We start from the raw sequence: 14,083 nt of genomic DNA on the forward strand, positions 1-14,083 counted from the left end.
TTAACCAGAGAATAGCAAATTGATAATACCTTCTAAAGGCTCAATAGCAATAGATAATCCTAGAAACATACATATATGAAATATCTAAACAACAGAAGACGAAAACAATAACAACACTACTTGGCAAGACGAAGCGCTCAATTGTCAAATTCTTTAAATCATATATATATATATACCTACATCAACGCAATTCCAGTTACCCAACAAACATCAAGGGTCCCTTAAAGCATTTCCCAAATTCCGTTAAATTTTTGATTATCTGATGATATATGCGATACTTTTAGATGTATATGGACTGTACTATGATCATCATATTGCATGTAATGAAATTTGAGATATCAGTCATGAAATCATTGTTGGGACGGGATCCCCGATTGACAACAGACAATCTGTCTACCGTGATGAATCGCTACTTGAGCTTGTATGCGACGCGTTGAGACAGCGTTTGGTGATTATAGATCGCAGACGATGCACCATATGTTGAACACCATGCAAGCGGCAGTAATGGGGTTCTTAAATTGCTGGAATTCCAGTAGTACGTTAATTTAAATCATGCATGTTTACGAAACCAAGAAGTGTAACGATACCTTGATGATTTCGGCAAGCCAAGGTCATAAATCGGTGAAAAAGAGATCTCAAACGCGTCATAATCATAAACTGCTTCTGACTTTGTCTTTTTGGGATTCTGATTGAGCGTATTCAGTTTATAATTCCTAGTTCCCTTGTATCTTGTCCCATGTCTCTCTTCTGGTTTTGATTTCTCCATAATTAAAGTTGGTAAGTTCATGGGATTCCAGTAAATCAGCTTGCGAATAGTTGGAAAAGTACGTACTGGTATCTTTTGACTACCATATAACTCTATATACATATACGCATAAAGAGAGGAATTTAATCAGTATAGTCACCATTGCCACCCTAATTCAACTCTTTTTTCTTTTTGGAATATTTCTGATTCAGCTTATTTGATAAAATCGAAACCTAGAAAACCCTTTCATCAAACAGGTATTAATTATAGATATAAATATAAATGATATAGTACACCATGATATCAATCCCATTTTTCTCATCATCATCACCGTTTGGTCCTTTACAGGGATTACATGAATATGTTATCGAAAATGCAGTTGGAATTTCTTGGCAAAATTGGTATCATTTATTCGTTATACCTTTAGTACCTTTATATGGTCAAGCTTTATTGTTGAGATCTGAAAATACAAGATTATATAGAATTGCTGTTGGTACTGTCGGTATCTCTTTAATCGGTAGAGCAGTTACGAATTATAGGTTTACTCGTGAGTGATCACCCTCTTAAGATGTCACCTTAGTATCGTGATATCTGATGTTTGATTTTTGCTGGCAATTTACAGAACCATGGTTCAACGGTTTAAATAATGGTATTGGAATTGGAGTAATGCATGTAATAGCAAGATATATTGAATTTGCATTTATCGATGGACCTGTTGTGGATAGATATTTAGAAGCCAAAGGTAGACATCCATTAATTAATGCTTTAAGTGTTGCTATGGGTGCAAGATGGATTGGAATGGGTTCAATTGATTTAGATAAAGATAGTAAAGTTCATTCTGGTAATGTAAATAAACAAAGAATTAGAAAAGCAAGTGAAGAACCTGAAAATGATGATTTGATTATACCTTCAAAAGAAGATACTGATGTTGTTGATGGTGGATTTGAATTTTCAAATCCAAAAAATCGATCAAAAAATATACCTGATATTAAAAAATCGAAAAAAGCAAAAGATTCATGGTTACCTTGGCCAAAAATAAAAAGAACAAAATTTGAATCTTTAACAAGACATTTATGGATAACAATTAGAAATTATGTTATTTTTGATACTTTTCTATATTTAATTAGATATTTTGGTTCAGAAACTATTGGTTCTGATTTACCAGTTAAAAATGCTTTATATAGGTTTACACATGAAAATACATTTTATATATTACCAATTTTAAAACAATATGGTTTTTCACCAATAAAAGTACATTGGTTTTTAGTTGATATTATGATTTCAATGAATGTAGCTACAGGTGTTTGGTTAGGTATTGCAATGGGTTATCATTTATTTGCATTTTTAACTATTATAACAAATTTATTCGAAGTTGAAAATTGGGAAATTGATATTTTCGATTCTCCTTTTATGGGTGATAGTTTATTAGATATTTGGGGTAAAAGATGGCATCAATTCTTTAGGGTGAGTAAAATTCATGTTTGTCTCTGTTGCATATTTTTCGTTGTGTTGGATTGAATTAGCTGACACCTGTTTTGTTTTATCTATCTATCTAATCTATAAAGCATCATTTCATTTTATATTCAACGATATTTTTAAGATTATTTAGAATTCCAACGAAATCAGGAAATATAATGGTCATGTCATTTTTATTATCAGGTTTAATGCATTCATTTGGACAATATACAATGTCACCTAATCCACCATTAATACCTTTATTTTTGTTATTCCCTATATCAGGTTTATTTGGTTTTATGGAAATTACTTTTAAAAAATTTACAGGTAAAAAAGTTGAAGGAATTTATGGTAGAATTTGGACTTGGATTATAATGTTATCAATTGGTAGATTAGGTACAAAAGCTTGGTTAGAATCTGGTGTTGGTGGTACACTTATGACTCCTCCATTAGTCGGTGAATATATAACTAAAAATTTCTTAGAAGCTTATCTCATCGCTAAAGGTTAGAAGAATTGCCGTGGTATATTGTATCTCTGTGAAATTATATAAGCCAAGTTGGATTTCAGTTTAGGTTGTTCATGACAAATTTGAGATATAGTTAGAAAGGAAATATAGTAGTTGGTATTCAATGGAAAGTCATCTATATTCAAACTGGCGGAATAGAATAATATCTTACAAACTTATATACATAGTAGCATATCGGATAAACATATACATAGTCGTGATTTGACTTTGCTGAAATGTAATACTATACTCATCAAAAGATTTAGAGTACAGTCTGTTATTCAGAAGAAGAAAGTAGGGTGAGTGTCATTCTAACTCTATGTTCATACAACCTAAAAAGAAGTAAACTCATCGCTCGTCCACAGTACTCGTACTACTATTCACCGTTTCAACGACAACTGACGGCTAAAGCCGGACCGGACATGTGCGATGCGAAAGATGTGATGAAACATGAGAGATTGCACAGACCGACAATATCATAAACATTCACTTTATTTGACATAGCCTTGTTCTTTCTCATACATATTCTGTTTTGCAAAGTACCACCAAGCTTGTGATGATCATAGGTGATCTTAAAATGGAAACATGTATAGTAAATTCCTGGTATTTCAACTTGGCCAATTGGGAACAAACATATCCTGCTTTTGCGGATACACGATACACCCTTCAATGATCAATCATCAAAATGAATTACGCATTGACCACCTCATTAGAGACGTGTTAGTTACGCTATGATCCCTTCCTTTCGCCCAGTATTAGGAGCTGCGATTTTGACAAGCGCAAACTTTATCTCGACTTACCTTGACAACGATCAATTACCATATTACTAGATATCATACTATGTTTTTAGCCTACAACACTAAGGCTACTGTATCTAAGTTGCTGAATTTTTTTTTTGTTTATTGGGATCTGAATATTCAAATCAACCAGAATAACGGTATCTCATATCAACGGGAAGTAGAGATACTAACAGACCATCAAATCAATAAAAATAACAGTATTATCTTATCTGTAACATAGGTAGATTGAAAAGAAAACGTAATTGATCAGCCCATTACGATTACATTCAACGATACCAAAAATCATAACATATCTGTCGCTATTGAATTTCTATCAAACAATACATGATAGTCGTGGTGGAAGAAACTACAGAAATAACCTTGATAAATTGACTCTTTTAGAATGAGAGTTTTTCAAGTAGGTATATTTTCTTTCTTCACTTTTGAAGTATTTTATCAGACTTTGCATCATTTGCTCTGAATTGGCAGAGAGAGCTAATTTTTCTTCTGATAGTGTGCGGTGATGGGTTCAGGTGGAGTGGGTAAATCAGCTATAACAGTTAGGTTTATCAATGGATCTTATTTAGAATGGTATGATCCTACGAGTGAGTTTTGCTGTATAATCTATATCATCGAACACCATCGCTTCAGCTATAATATGATCGCCAGTTTCGTAATAGCTGATCAAACGTGATTGAGATTTGTAGTTGAAGATTCTTGTAAGTCTTTGTATCGAAACATCGTGTCGTGGTGAAGAACAATCAGCGTACCAGTCATTCACGATAATCAATCACTGACTGAATAAATACATTGAAATTTGCAGACCGAAAGCAATTCAGTGTAGATGCTCAACCTTGTTTACTTGAAATTTTGGATACAGGCGAGTGGTAGTCAACTTACTTGCATTCACCTGAAACTCAGACTGACGCGCTATCCTCCCCCCTTGACAGCTGGTATAGATCAGTATTTAACCTTGAATGATATGTTTATACGTGAATCGGAAGGCTTTATATTAGTCTTTTCGTAAGTCCACTTTGGGTGTGATTATGGTAATGTTCACATGATTTGTCATCTGGAAATCGAATCATGTTAGTGAACTAACTTTATCTCAATATTATCGTCAAAACAGATTATGTCAAAGAGATACATTCGAAGAGATAATACGTACATATGATGCTATACAACGTATAAAATTACCTGAAGGTAATCAAAGGGTACCTATAGTAATCGTTGGTAGTAAGTTTTCGTCTGTCTGGTGGGTCTTTCAAAAGAAGATTAAAATAAAGCTCATAAAATACATTATAGATAAATCAGATTTAGTCGATGAAAGAGAAGTAGATTCTACAGAAGGTGAAAAATTAGCTTTAGAATGGCAATGCAGTTATTATGAAACTTCTGCCGTGAGTTTACAATCTTTCATTTATTCTTTTCTTTTCCAATATCGGGTCATCCGTGTGTCCCCAATTCCCAATTGATGATAGATGATTGTCGAAAAAAAAAAAATAGAGAATATCAACAAATATAACAGCAGTTTTTGAAAACATTGTTAGACAATTACGTAGAAATGATTCATTAAAGAAAGAAAGGGATCCAAATCATCACAATAGAAGAAAAAGAATGAAAAGTAAAAAATGCGTGATTTTATAAATACCCTCTACCTGAGATTTTTAGTGAAATCCAACTTCATCAAATCAATTGAATCAGTGTCGGATTACCGCTGTATAGAAAGTCAAAATTCTCTCGAGGTAGCTGGACAATATATCATGATAAAGCAAATTCCATGGGTATAAGAATGGTCAGATGTTGTCATCGTGTTTGTCTCCCTATGTCAGAGAATCAACATTCGATTCGTAGTTTCATGTCATATCATTAGGTAAAAGCAGTCATGTAGTTTTTTCGTATGTATTGTATGCATGTCTAACAAAAATATGATTTCTAGATAAATGTATGGGAAAGAGACCTTTTATGTAAATGATCTATTTTTAAGGTTTTAATTTGTTATTTGTATTTTATCTTGTACTCCCACTCTTCCTGTTTAGCCTTTCATCCTCTGATTCGAATGACTCAAATTCTATATTCTTCTATTTGTTACCTATATGGAGCTGTTAATGAATCTATTGATCTTTTTTGTTTTTGACTGAATTTACTACTTCATCTTCTTGATTATTATTATTATTTAAAAATTTCAAACTAATAAATTTCAAAAATTCATCTATGAAAATCACAGGAAGTGAAATTAAAATGACAGCTAACCATTCTTGCTTATTTAATGAAGTAATTCTAAACATTGTTCTAAAGAATGGTACATATAAAATCATGAAATGTAAAGCCATTGATAAAATGATTGAACCAACTAAATATGGATTTGTCCAAATTGGTAAAACTAATAAAGATTCATTTTCAGATAATGAATTACAAGCGTTAAACATTTCAATTACGACTAAAATTGATAATGATACTGTTGTTGCTCTCATTGAAGGTAATCCATTAAACATATTACAATCTAAATTTGGGAATTTTGAATTTGTGGTTGATGAACATTGATGAAAATGTGTTAATTCATAAAAACTAATTTGAGGTCCACCTTGATAAAAGATAAACCACCAAGCATAACCAAATACAGTTGCACATCCAACATAAGTACCAATAACCATATATCTAAAGAATAACCAACCACCAACTAAAGGTTCTTTTGAAGATCTAGGTTTAGTTTTCATAATTTGATGATCAGGTGGATTAAATCCTAATGCAGTGGCAGGTAAACCATCTGTAATTAAATTTACCCATAATAATTGAACAGGAATTAATGCTTCTGGCATACCTAATAAAACAGTTAAGAAAATTGAAACTACTTCACCAATATTTGATGATATTAAATATCTAATGAATTGCTTTGTATTGTTATAAATTGATCTGCCTTCTTCAACAGCTTTTTCAATTGTAGCAAAGTTATCTGTAGCTAATACCATATCAGCAGCTAATTTAGCTACATCAGTTCCTGATCCCATGGCGATACCAATATCGGCTTTTTTCAATGCAGGTGCATCATTGACTCCATCACCTGTCATAGCCACAACTAATCCTAATCCTTGTAACAGATCAACTAATTGTGATTTATGTGTTGGTTCAGTTCGGGAGAATAATGATGCCCTTTGTACAGCTAAAATCTTTTCTCCATGAGATAAAGCATCCAATTCTTTTCCTGTATATGATTTTCCAGTTAAATCTTCGTTTTTACCAAATACTCCGATTTCTCTACAGATTGTTTCAGCTGTGTTTTTGTTGTCTCCAGTAATGACAATAGTTCGGATACCAGCAGTTCTACATTTGGCGATAGCATCTTTGACTTCGGGTCGAGGAGGATCAAGCATACCGACTAAACCAACAAAAGTCATATCTTTTTCAAATTTGACATAATCTTCAGCTGAATTGGTTTTGTAGTGGGATACATCGTTATCGGATTCATCGACATAAGCAAGAGCAAGAGTTCTGAGACCTTTGTGACCATATTCCAATTGTTTTTGAGCGAGTTGAGATCGAAGAGCAGGGGTAATTTCGGAAACACCAGAAGGAAGAATGACTTTGCTACATCGCTCGAGAACTGATTCAGGAGCACCTTTGACAAGAAGAGAAGTGCCGGAAGGAGATTGAGCGAGAACAGACATTGATTTTCGATCTCGGGTAAACTCGAATGTTAATACTCGTTTGACCCGAGTTTCGTAATGTTCGTTGACAGCGGTAGCTCGTGCTTGAGGTCCAAGATTGGCAAGACCAGAGTTGAAAGAATCGGAATCAGAAGCGAGCTTTTCTACAAGGACTTTCAGAGCAGCTTCAGTGGGTTCTCCAACATTGGTGTATGTATCGGTTTCAGCGTTATAAGCGATTTTAGCATCGTTACAGATAGCACTGATCTCGACAAGCTTGTTGACCGGAGCAGTTCTAACAGCTGATTTTTCGGCATGTTGACCATCAAGTGTAGTGATTGAACCAGTAGGTGCAAAGGTAGTGCCGCCAACTTGATATTCTGCAAATCCATTACCATCACAAGTAAGGAATCGTGATACACTCATTTGGTTGGTAGTAAGGGTTCCTATCACGAACGTCAGCTTTAGATGACAATCTTAACTAAGCTGACTTACCAGTTTTATCAGAACAGATAACATTGGTGCAACCTAAAGTTTCTACGGATGGTAAATTTCTAACGATAGCACCCCTTTTGGCCATTTTCTTCGTACCTAAAGCAAGACAAGCAGTGATCACAGCAGCTAAACCTTCTGGAATGGCTGCTACTGCCAAGGCAACAGCAATTTTGAGGTAATAAATAGCACCTGATAACCAACCATGATGACTTGGATCATTAAAATGTCTAATATTCACTAACCAAACTAAAATACAAATGACTGAAATGACTTTAGCTAATTGATCACCGAAATCATCTAATTTTCTTTTTAGTGGGGTTTTCTCTTCTTCCTCATCATCATCTCTTGAAATACTTGAATGAATTGCACCTATAGCGGTTCTTGATCCAGTTAAAGCTACAACAGCTTTTGCTGCACCATTTACAACTGTTGTACCAGAAAATAACATATTGATCATATCTTGTTTGACAGCCGATGTATCTTCGACTACTCCATCAATTTTTCCAACTGACATCGATTCTCCAGTTAGCATAGCTTGATCAACTCTAAATGATGATGATGAAAATGACAAAATTCGACAATCTGCTGGTATTCGATCACCAACATGGACTGAAACGATGTCTCCAGGTACGAGCTCCGAAGCTGGGACTTTGATCAATCTACCGGAACGTACAACAGAGGCTTCATCAGGAGAGTATTCTTTGAGTGCCTAAATTTGGGCATGTTGTTAGCTGGACTTTCACGATGACAGATCAGATTAAGCAATAACTCACGTCAATAGCTTTTTCAGCATTTGTTTCCTGTACAACACCGACAGTAGCGTTGGCAACCAAAATCAATAAAATGACAGATGGTTCCACGAAAGCGGTCAACCATGATCCACCTGGTTCGCTAACATCTTCAAATAGAGCTAAAACGAACGATACCACTGCTGAACCTAAGAGGATAAGGACTAGTTGATCTTTGAATTGAGCGAGAATGAGTTTGAATAGGGATGTAGGAGCTGATTCAGGAAGAGCTGTAATAAATATGTTCAATCAGCTCACTACTGTTAAGAAGTAATACCAGCTCGTATATCGAAATGACCTTGTGATGAATGACTGAATAGGCCAACTCACAATTCTCTCCATAGGCTTCTCTATTCCTCTTTACTTGTTCTTCTGTCAACCCAGTCTCAGCATTTGTACCATAATATGCTAAAGCATCTTCAGGTGTAAATGTCCAAGCGTTCGCCAGCATCTTTGATGGCGTGATAAGGGGATCACTCAACGGGACAAAGGAAGTATTGAGGTGATTTGGTACGCCAAGTCCAGCTAGCGTTTTTTGAATTGGTTTTGTTTGTATTGCTGATTTAGACAACTAAATCTTGCTTTCGAACTATAAAGTATAAGCTGAAGCGAGTTTTTGCTCTAGGTTGGGATGTTAGCTGATCTCTTCAACAATGATATATAGAGCTATTCACAAACGCCTCCACGGTCAGATAGATGAAGAAGGATTATTCAGAATTATTTTCGAAAACACACGAACAAGATGCCACGTCTTACACAAACACGCTGACACGTTCCATCATCGGAGTTCACCGCTCATACATACACGTTGTTGTACTTCCTTTTCAGGCTTGGCATCATCCGTGGGAAACTTGACAAACCCATACCTCCACTTTTCAAGTTCGTTCCAAGAATATAGAACAGGTCCGTGCGCAAAGCAAAGTTTGTTGATAGATAGTCTAATGCAACATTTAAGTTTATCTCGAACACTGATCTACTCTCTTCTTTCTCCACAATCTCCTCAATATCTGTACACTATATCATCTTGAACCAGAAACTCGAGAAGAACCTGAGATCTGGACCCATACTAATGCTGATAAACTCATTGAAGATTTTAAAGGAGAAAAAAAGAACTTTGATAGACCTGTACCAGTCTTCAAGTCCTGGAGAGGAGGAGATAGAAGAGACGACTTTGAGTTCATTGGCTGGTGGTCAGTGTATTTACAGTCGCCTGTCTCATAAAACAGGGATTCGAGCTGACATCATCTTATAGGAAAATGGAGTCTTTGGAAACAGTTGAGCCGCAATCTGACGAATTGAAGAGGATGATGCAGGTTAAAGAAGAAGCCAAAGGTAAAGTTGCTGTTCCTGATATCTCATGTATCCTTTGCCAACCTATTCAGCTGGATATTAGCACTTTATAAATCGTTAAATCGCTAATGAATCGAAAATCGTTTCTTTTAGGCTACGGTCGAAACGGACGAACAGCATCAGCATGGGCTGAATCACTTTCGACGAAATGGATAAAACTCAAATTCGCACGAGCCACCGAAACCCTAAAAGAACCAGTTAAAATGGAGAAGAAAGAAGGAGAAAGATATCTGTTGAAAATTGGAGGGTTAGAAGAGGAAATTAGAATATTGGAGGAACCAAATAGTGAAACTGATTGATTGAGTGATTAAGTGATTGTCTGATGGTTGGGATCGTTCCTTGAAAGTAAAGTAACTTATGATTAATAAACGTAATTGATGAATTGATGAATTTGATGTGACTTGTATTATGTACTGTACGTCCTTTAACCATCAGTTATCTTCTAAGACCTCCTTTCCCAGGTAGTGCGTACTTCTGTGTGTATCAGTTGCAATCACCTCGAGGCGAAGACACATTATGCCCGTGCAGTACTTTTGAAGGGTAAAACTCTGCTTCCTCTTAGCCATCTTGTTCTTAAGGCTTCTTTTCGTTTTACTGGTTTCCTTATTTCCAAAAGCAGCACTCAGATCAGTATACATCCTTCCAATAATATCATACAATGTCGATCGTAAAGACTTACAATCATCTGGATGCTCATGGAGGACACAAAGCAGCTTACTCACCAGATGATGTATGGAAAGGCCCAAGAATAGGATATTTCAGGAATGAAAAACAAACCATTTATAGCGCTTTCGATTTTTACAATCTATTCTCACTTCCACAATTATCAACAACAACTTTTTTCAGTTTTAAAGATTCAAATCCTAATGCCTTATCAGAAGAACAATGGCATAAAGATCATCCTCCTACTGGTGTATACAATGTAGAGCCACATCCTTTAAAAGATCTAGTCAGTTTTGTGGTTATTTTCGAAAATGCTCATCCGGCTTGGGAAGAAGATAAAGAAATATGGGTCCACTCAAAAGTAGACATTTTCCTCAAAGACCATGATGGTGATAAGAAGAACTTTGATAGACCTCTCCCAGTATTCTTAGGTAATAGATCAAAATTAGGTAAATTCGTCTTTGAAGGTTGGATGTCAGTATCTTAATACGATTCAGTATCTCATTTACATCTTGTGTCATCGAGATATGCTGATCTAATCATCTTGTTATCCAGGACAATGGAGCTGGCCGAAATTGTGCCTCCAAACTCTAAAGAGCTGATGCGAATGTTACAAGCTAAACAAGATTTCAAGAGTAAGTCAGGATCACTGTCGTTCGCTCTTATGGATCAGTCATTATGTCCTCTTACTGTTAAGATTTTAATGACTAATTCATATGATAAATGTAGGCTACCAACCTCACGGAAGAACCTCCGAAAAATGGAAAGAATCTCTCGCTTTTCAATGGATCAAGCTCAAGTTTACTCCAACCGATGAAACATACAAGTCCCCCGCCAAGATGGGAAAAGGTGAAGCTGCAAGATATTCTCTTAAGATTGGAGGTTTAGAAGAAGAACTGGAAATTTTCAAGAAGCTAGAAAAAGAAGGTAAATGATGGTTGGTTAACCAGGAAGTTGAAGCCGCAAACTTCGTTTTCGATCCCCATATTATACTCATTTACTAAAATTGCATATTGTAAACATCATGTAGGATGTCAATCTGTCCATAAAGCATATATATAAACAAGTATACTAAATGATCACGATTAGCACACAGTATCGGTACTAAAGCACTTGCTGCTATTTCAATCTGTCAAGAGAAATCAAAATATCTAATTCCTTGGTTAGATTTCCTATTGATAAGGTGTATCTCGCTGCTTCTCCTCTTGACATATCTTTCGTGAGTTGATAATTAACATTTTCAATAGGTTCTAAGTTATACTTGAGCCAAGTATACGAGATTGGATCAGGTAGTGATTTGTTGATCTTGCCAGAATGGCCGAATGCTAATAAAACATTAGATCAAGGTACGTTAGACTTTCGTGATTCCAGCTGAGTAGATCACGTACCTCTGATGCTCTCTTTCACCTTGAGCATTGATGTCGATTCTTGAGAGTGTGGCAAAACAATCTTGATACTTTTTATTGACCTAGAAGTTGATATCGATATATCGTCAGAGTACTTTAATTGGGCCCGGTACAACCTCTACTGATGGGTATGTCAATCAGGTAATCATGGAAGAAACTCACCAAAAACCTATAAATTCAAATTCACCTTTTTTAGCTTTCTCATTGAATATAGCCAACGGCGGATCAAAGTTTTTTCTTCCTGTATTGAAATCAATAATGATTTCCTTTGAATGTGTATGTAACCATAATTCATTTCCACTCTTCCAATTCGGATGAGCATTCTCGAAGATGACGATAAAATTGATAAGATGACCTAAAGGATGGGTATTTTTAGGATACACCATATATTTTACTTTTTCACCATTCTCCCATTTATACTTCACTTTCTCCTTTGTATTCCCCGGCGATGATATCTCGTGTGAATAAGTGAAAAATGGTAATGAAGATATATGTGAGGAATCGAATATTCCCTTAACACCTTGATCGGTGTATATGTTATTTTGTTTTGCCTCTCGTATTTACCTTGAGCAATCATCTGGGACAAGTGTAGCAGAATCGCTTCCGAGAGTATGAGGACAAATACAAAGAAATATCGATAGTGAACCTCGTTCATATCAGCTTGTCTCAACCGTCAGCTCAATTTACTACTTTACTCTACCGATATCCAAGACTCAATTCATCGCAGTCCTTTCGTTGTCTCGCCATAAGAGGTCTGTGCTGTGCATTATGATTCTGCGGCATAAACCTTACTGTGACGATGAATAATGGATAGAGTCACCATCAATCATCAGACAGCTACAGCACACAAGGGATCTGAGACATCCTTTCCCCACCAATATAGTATTGTAATCTAATCTTCTCTGACGTCGTCGTACGCTCACGATCAATAAGACACCTATCAGTAATTGGACAATCAATATACCATGTAATAGATGTAAGCAGTTGATTATACAGGATCGCTTATGATCTTTCGTACACCACATTCCTTTCGTATATCACCTTGTCGGATTTTTATAGGCAGCAACACAGGGTTCCACCATTCTGACGACCAGGAATTAACATACAATACTTGAACAATGGGTAAAGATCAAGTTAATATTGATAATAAGACTTCAACGTGGAAGTCCGATCAAGATCAATCAAAGTCAAATTCGACCAAATTGAGACGACAAGATTTATATGAAATATTCCATGTTGCTAAAAGAGGATCTTTCAGTTTTTTTCCCCCTCAACCGACACATACCAGAACATCTGATCTTAAAATTTCGGCTAATTTCAGTAAAACCTTTGATCAAGAATTACCTTTCTGCCCAATCAATGTTGACTTGACCCAACTTGATCACTTGATATGTTATATTACCATACCAATAACAATTGGAGCTCATCCAGAATGGAAATCAAAACGTATTTTATGGGCTGATGGAGCAGCAGAGAAGATTATCAATGATTTCAATATCGATAAAAAGAATCTCAATAAACCCATACCTGTTTTTCAGATGGTTCACAACAATTTCAAGTTTATTGGTTGGTGGTAAGTACTAGTGAACACGATCTATTTAGGTTTCTTGCTGCATCTTGATGATCCATATCATTAGGTCCATCAAATCCATAAAGATAGTTGAACCATTTTCGCAAGAATTGAGAAGTATGATTAATATGAAGGAGAAATTAGGAGGTAAGCTTTGTTGGCCTAATCGTAATATTTAATATATTAATGCTAAAGATGGTACACTTTGGTTGATATGTAGCATATGTCGAAGGTCGCCGTATGGAAAATTGGCAAAGATCACTATCAACCGGATGGGCTAAAGTGGAATTCATACAAGTGAAAGATACGTGTCTTAGTAACATCACTGATTTTAGAAATGGGCAAGGAGGTGAATATGTAAAAGAAATTGGACACTTGAAGGAGGTGTAAAAGTACAAAGATATAGTATTTCTTGTTCTGATGAAAAATTATCGATAAAATCGGGGCGCACAATTTCTGAGGCATCTTTTCTCGCATCAGCCATTTTGAATCTTTCAACTAAAATCATTGAAATGAAATCAAGTCAGACGATAACTGGACGTAGGATTCTGAGATCAATGGAAATAGGGGGACAGGTACCAGGATTTAATGATGTAAGAGATGATGTGATCACCAAAATTTACATTAGATACATACCTATGCATGCCACAAGCCTATGCTGGAGTTCAATGAATCGAAGCTT

The 14,083-nt window shown here is 35.6% G+C and overlaps 7 protein-coding genes across 7 annotated transcripts; 5 read left to right on the plus strand and 2 right to left on the minus strand.

Annotated features, from left to right (window-relative positions):
• Positions 1–1,042: 1,042 nt before the first annotated feature.
• L201_002605 (uncharacterized protein) lies at positions 1,043–2,709 on the plus strand (the record flags this gene model as incomplete). The annotated part of the gene is made up of 3 exons (XM_066218379.1): positions 1,043–1,292; positions 1,368–2,209; positions 2,311–2,709. The coding sequence occupies 3 exons, from the start codon at positions 1,043–1,045 to the stop codon at positions 2,707–2,709; spliced, it is 1,491 nt and encodes a 496-aa protein (XP_066074476.1).
• Positions 2,710–3,888: 1,179 nt separating this feature from the next.
• On the plus strand, positions 3,889–5,132 carry L201_002606 (uncharacterized protein; the record flags this gene model as incomplete). The annotated part of the gene is made up of 7 exons (XM_066218380.1): positions 3,889–3,903; positions 4,000–4,090; positions 4,309–4,365; positions 4,436–4,508; positions 4,615–4,721; positions 4,791–4,885; positions 4,992–5,132. 7 exons carry the CDS (start codon positions 3,889–3,891, stop codon positions 5,130–5,132), a joined length of 579 nt encoding a protein of 192 aa, XP_066074477.1.
• A 467-nt stretch (positions 5,133–5,599) lies between these two features.
• Positions 5,600–8,863, minus strand: L201_002607 (potassium/sodium efflux P-type ATPase, fungal-type; the record flags this gene model as incomplete). Its single annotated transcript, XM_066218381.1, has 4 exons — positions 5,600–7,575; positions 7,625–8,333; positions 8,398–8,642; positions 8,743–8,863. The coding sequence occupies 4 exons, from the start codon at positions 8,861–8,863 to the stop codon at positions 5,600–5,602; spliced, it is 3,051 nt and encodes a 1,016-aa protein (XP_066074478.1).
• Positions 8,864–9,353: 490 nt separating this feature from the next.
• L201_002608 (uncharacterized protein) lies at positions 9,354–10,061 on the plus strand (the record flags this gene model as incomplete). The annotated part of the gene is made up of 4 exons (XM_066218382.1): positions 9,354–9,366; positions 9,446–9,602; positions 9,665–9,744; positions 9,856–10,061. 4 exons carry the CDS (start codon positions 9,354–9,356, stop codon positions 10,059–10,061), a joined length of 456 nt encoding a protein of 151 aa, XP_066074479.1.
• Positions 10,062–10,420: 359 nt separating this feature from the next.
• L201_002609 (uncharacterized protein) lies at positions 10,421–11,360 on the plus strand (the record flags this gene model as incomplete). The annotated part of the gene is made up of 3 exons (XM_066218383.1): positions 10,421–10,899; positions 10,981–11,060; positions 11,155–11,360. 3 exons carry the CDS (start codon positions 10,421–10,423, stop codon positions 11,358–11,360), a joined length of 765 nt encoding a protein of 254 aa, XP_066074480.1.
• Positions 11,361–11,544: 184 nt separating this feature from the next.
• On the minus strand, positions 11,545–12,217 carry L201_002610 (uncharacterized protein; the record flags this gene model as incomplete). Its single annotated transcript, XM_066218384.1, has 3 exons — positions 11,545–11,750; positions 11,814–11,893; positions 11,994–12,217. The coding sequence occupies 3 exons, from the start codon at positions 12,215–12,217 to the stop codon at positions 11,545–11,547; spliced, it is 510 nt and encodes a 169-aa protein (XP_066074481.1).
• Positions 12,218–12,949: 732 nt separating this feature from the next.
• Positions 12,950–13,791, plus strand: L201_002611 (uncharacterized protein; the record flags this gene model as incomplete). Its single annotated transcript, XM_066218385.1, has 3 exons — positions 12,950–13,404; positions 13,469–13,548; positions 13,622–13,791. 3 exons carry the CDS (start codon positions 12,950–12,952, stop codon positions 13,789–13,791), a joined length of 705 nt encoding a protein of 234 aa, XP_066074482.1.
• Positions 13,792–14,083: the final 292 nt, after the last annotated feature.

The sequence above is a fragment of the Kwoniella dendrophila genome, chromosome 3, assembly GCF_036810415.1.
Source record: "Kwoniella dendrophila CBS 6074 chromosome 3, complete sequence".
Taxonomy (NCBI): Eukaryota; Fungi; Basidiomycota; class Tremellomycetes; order Tremellales; family Cryptococcaceae; genus Kwoniella; species Kwoniella dendrophila.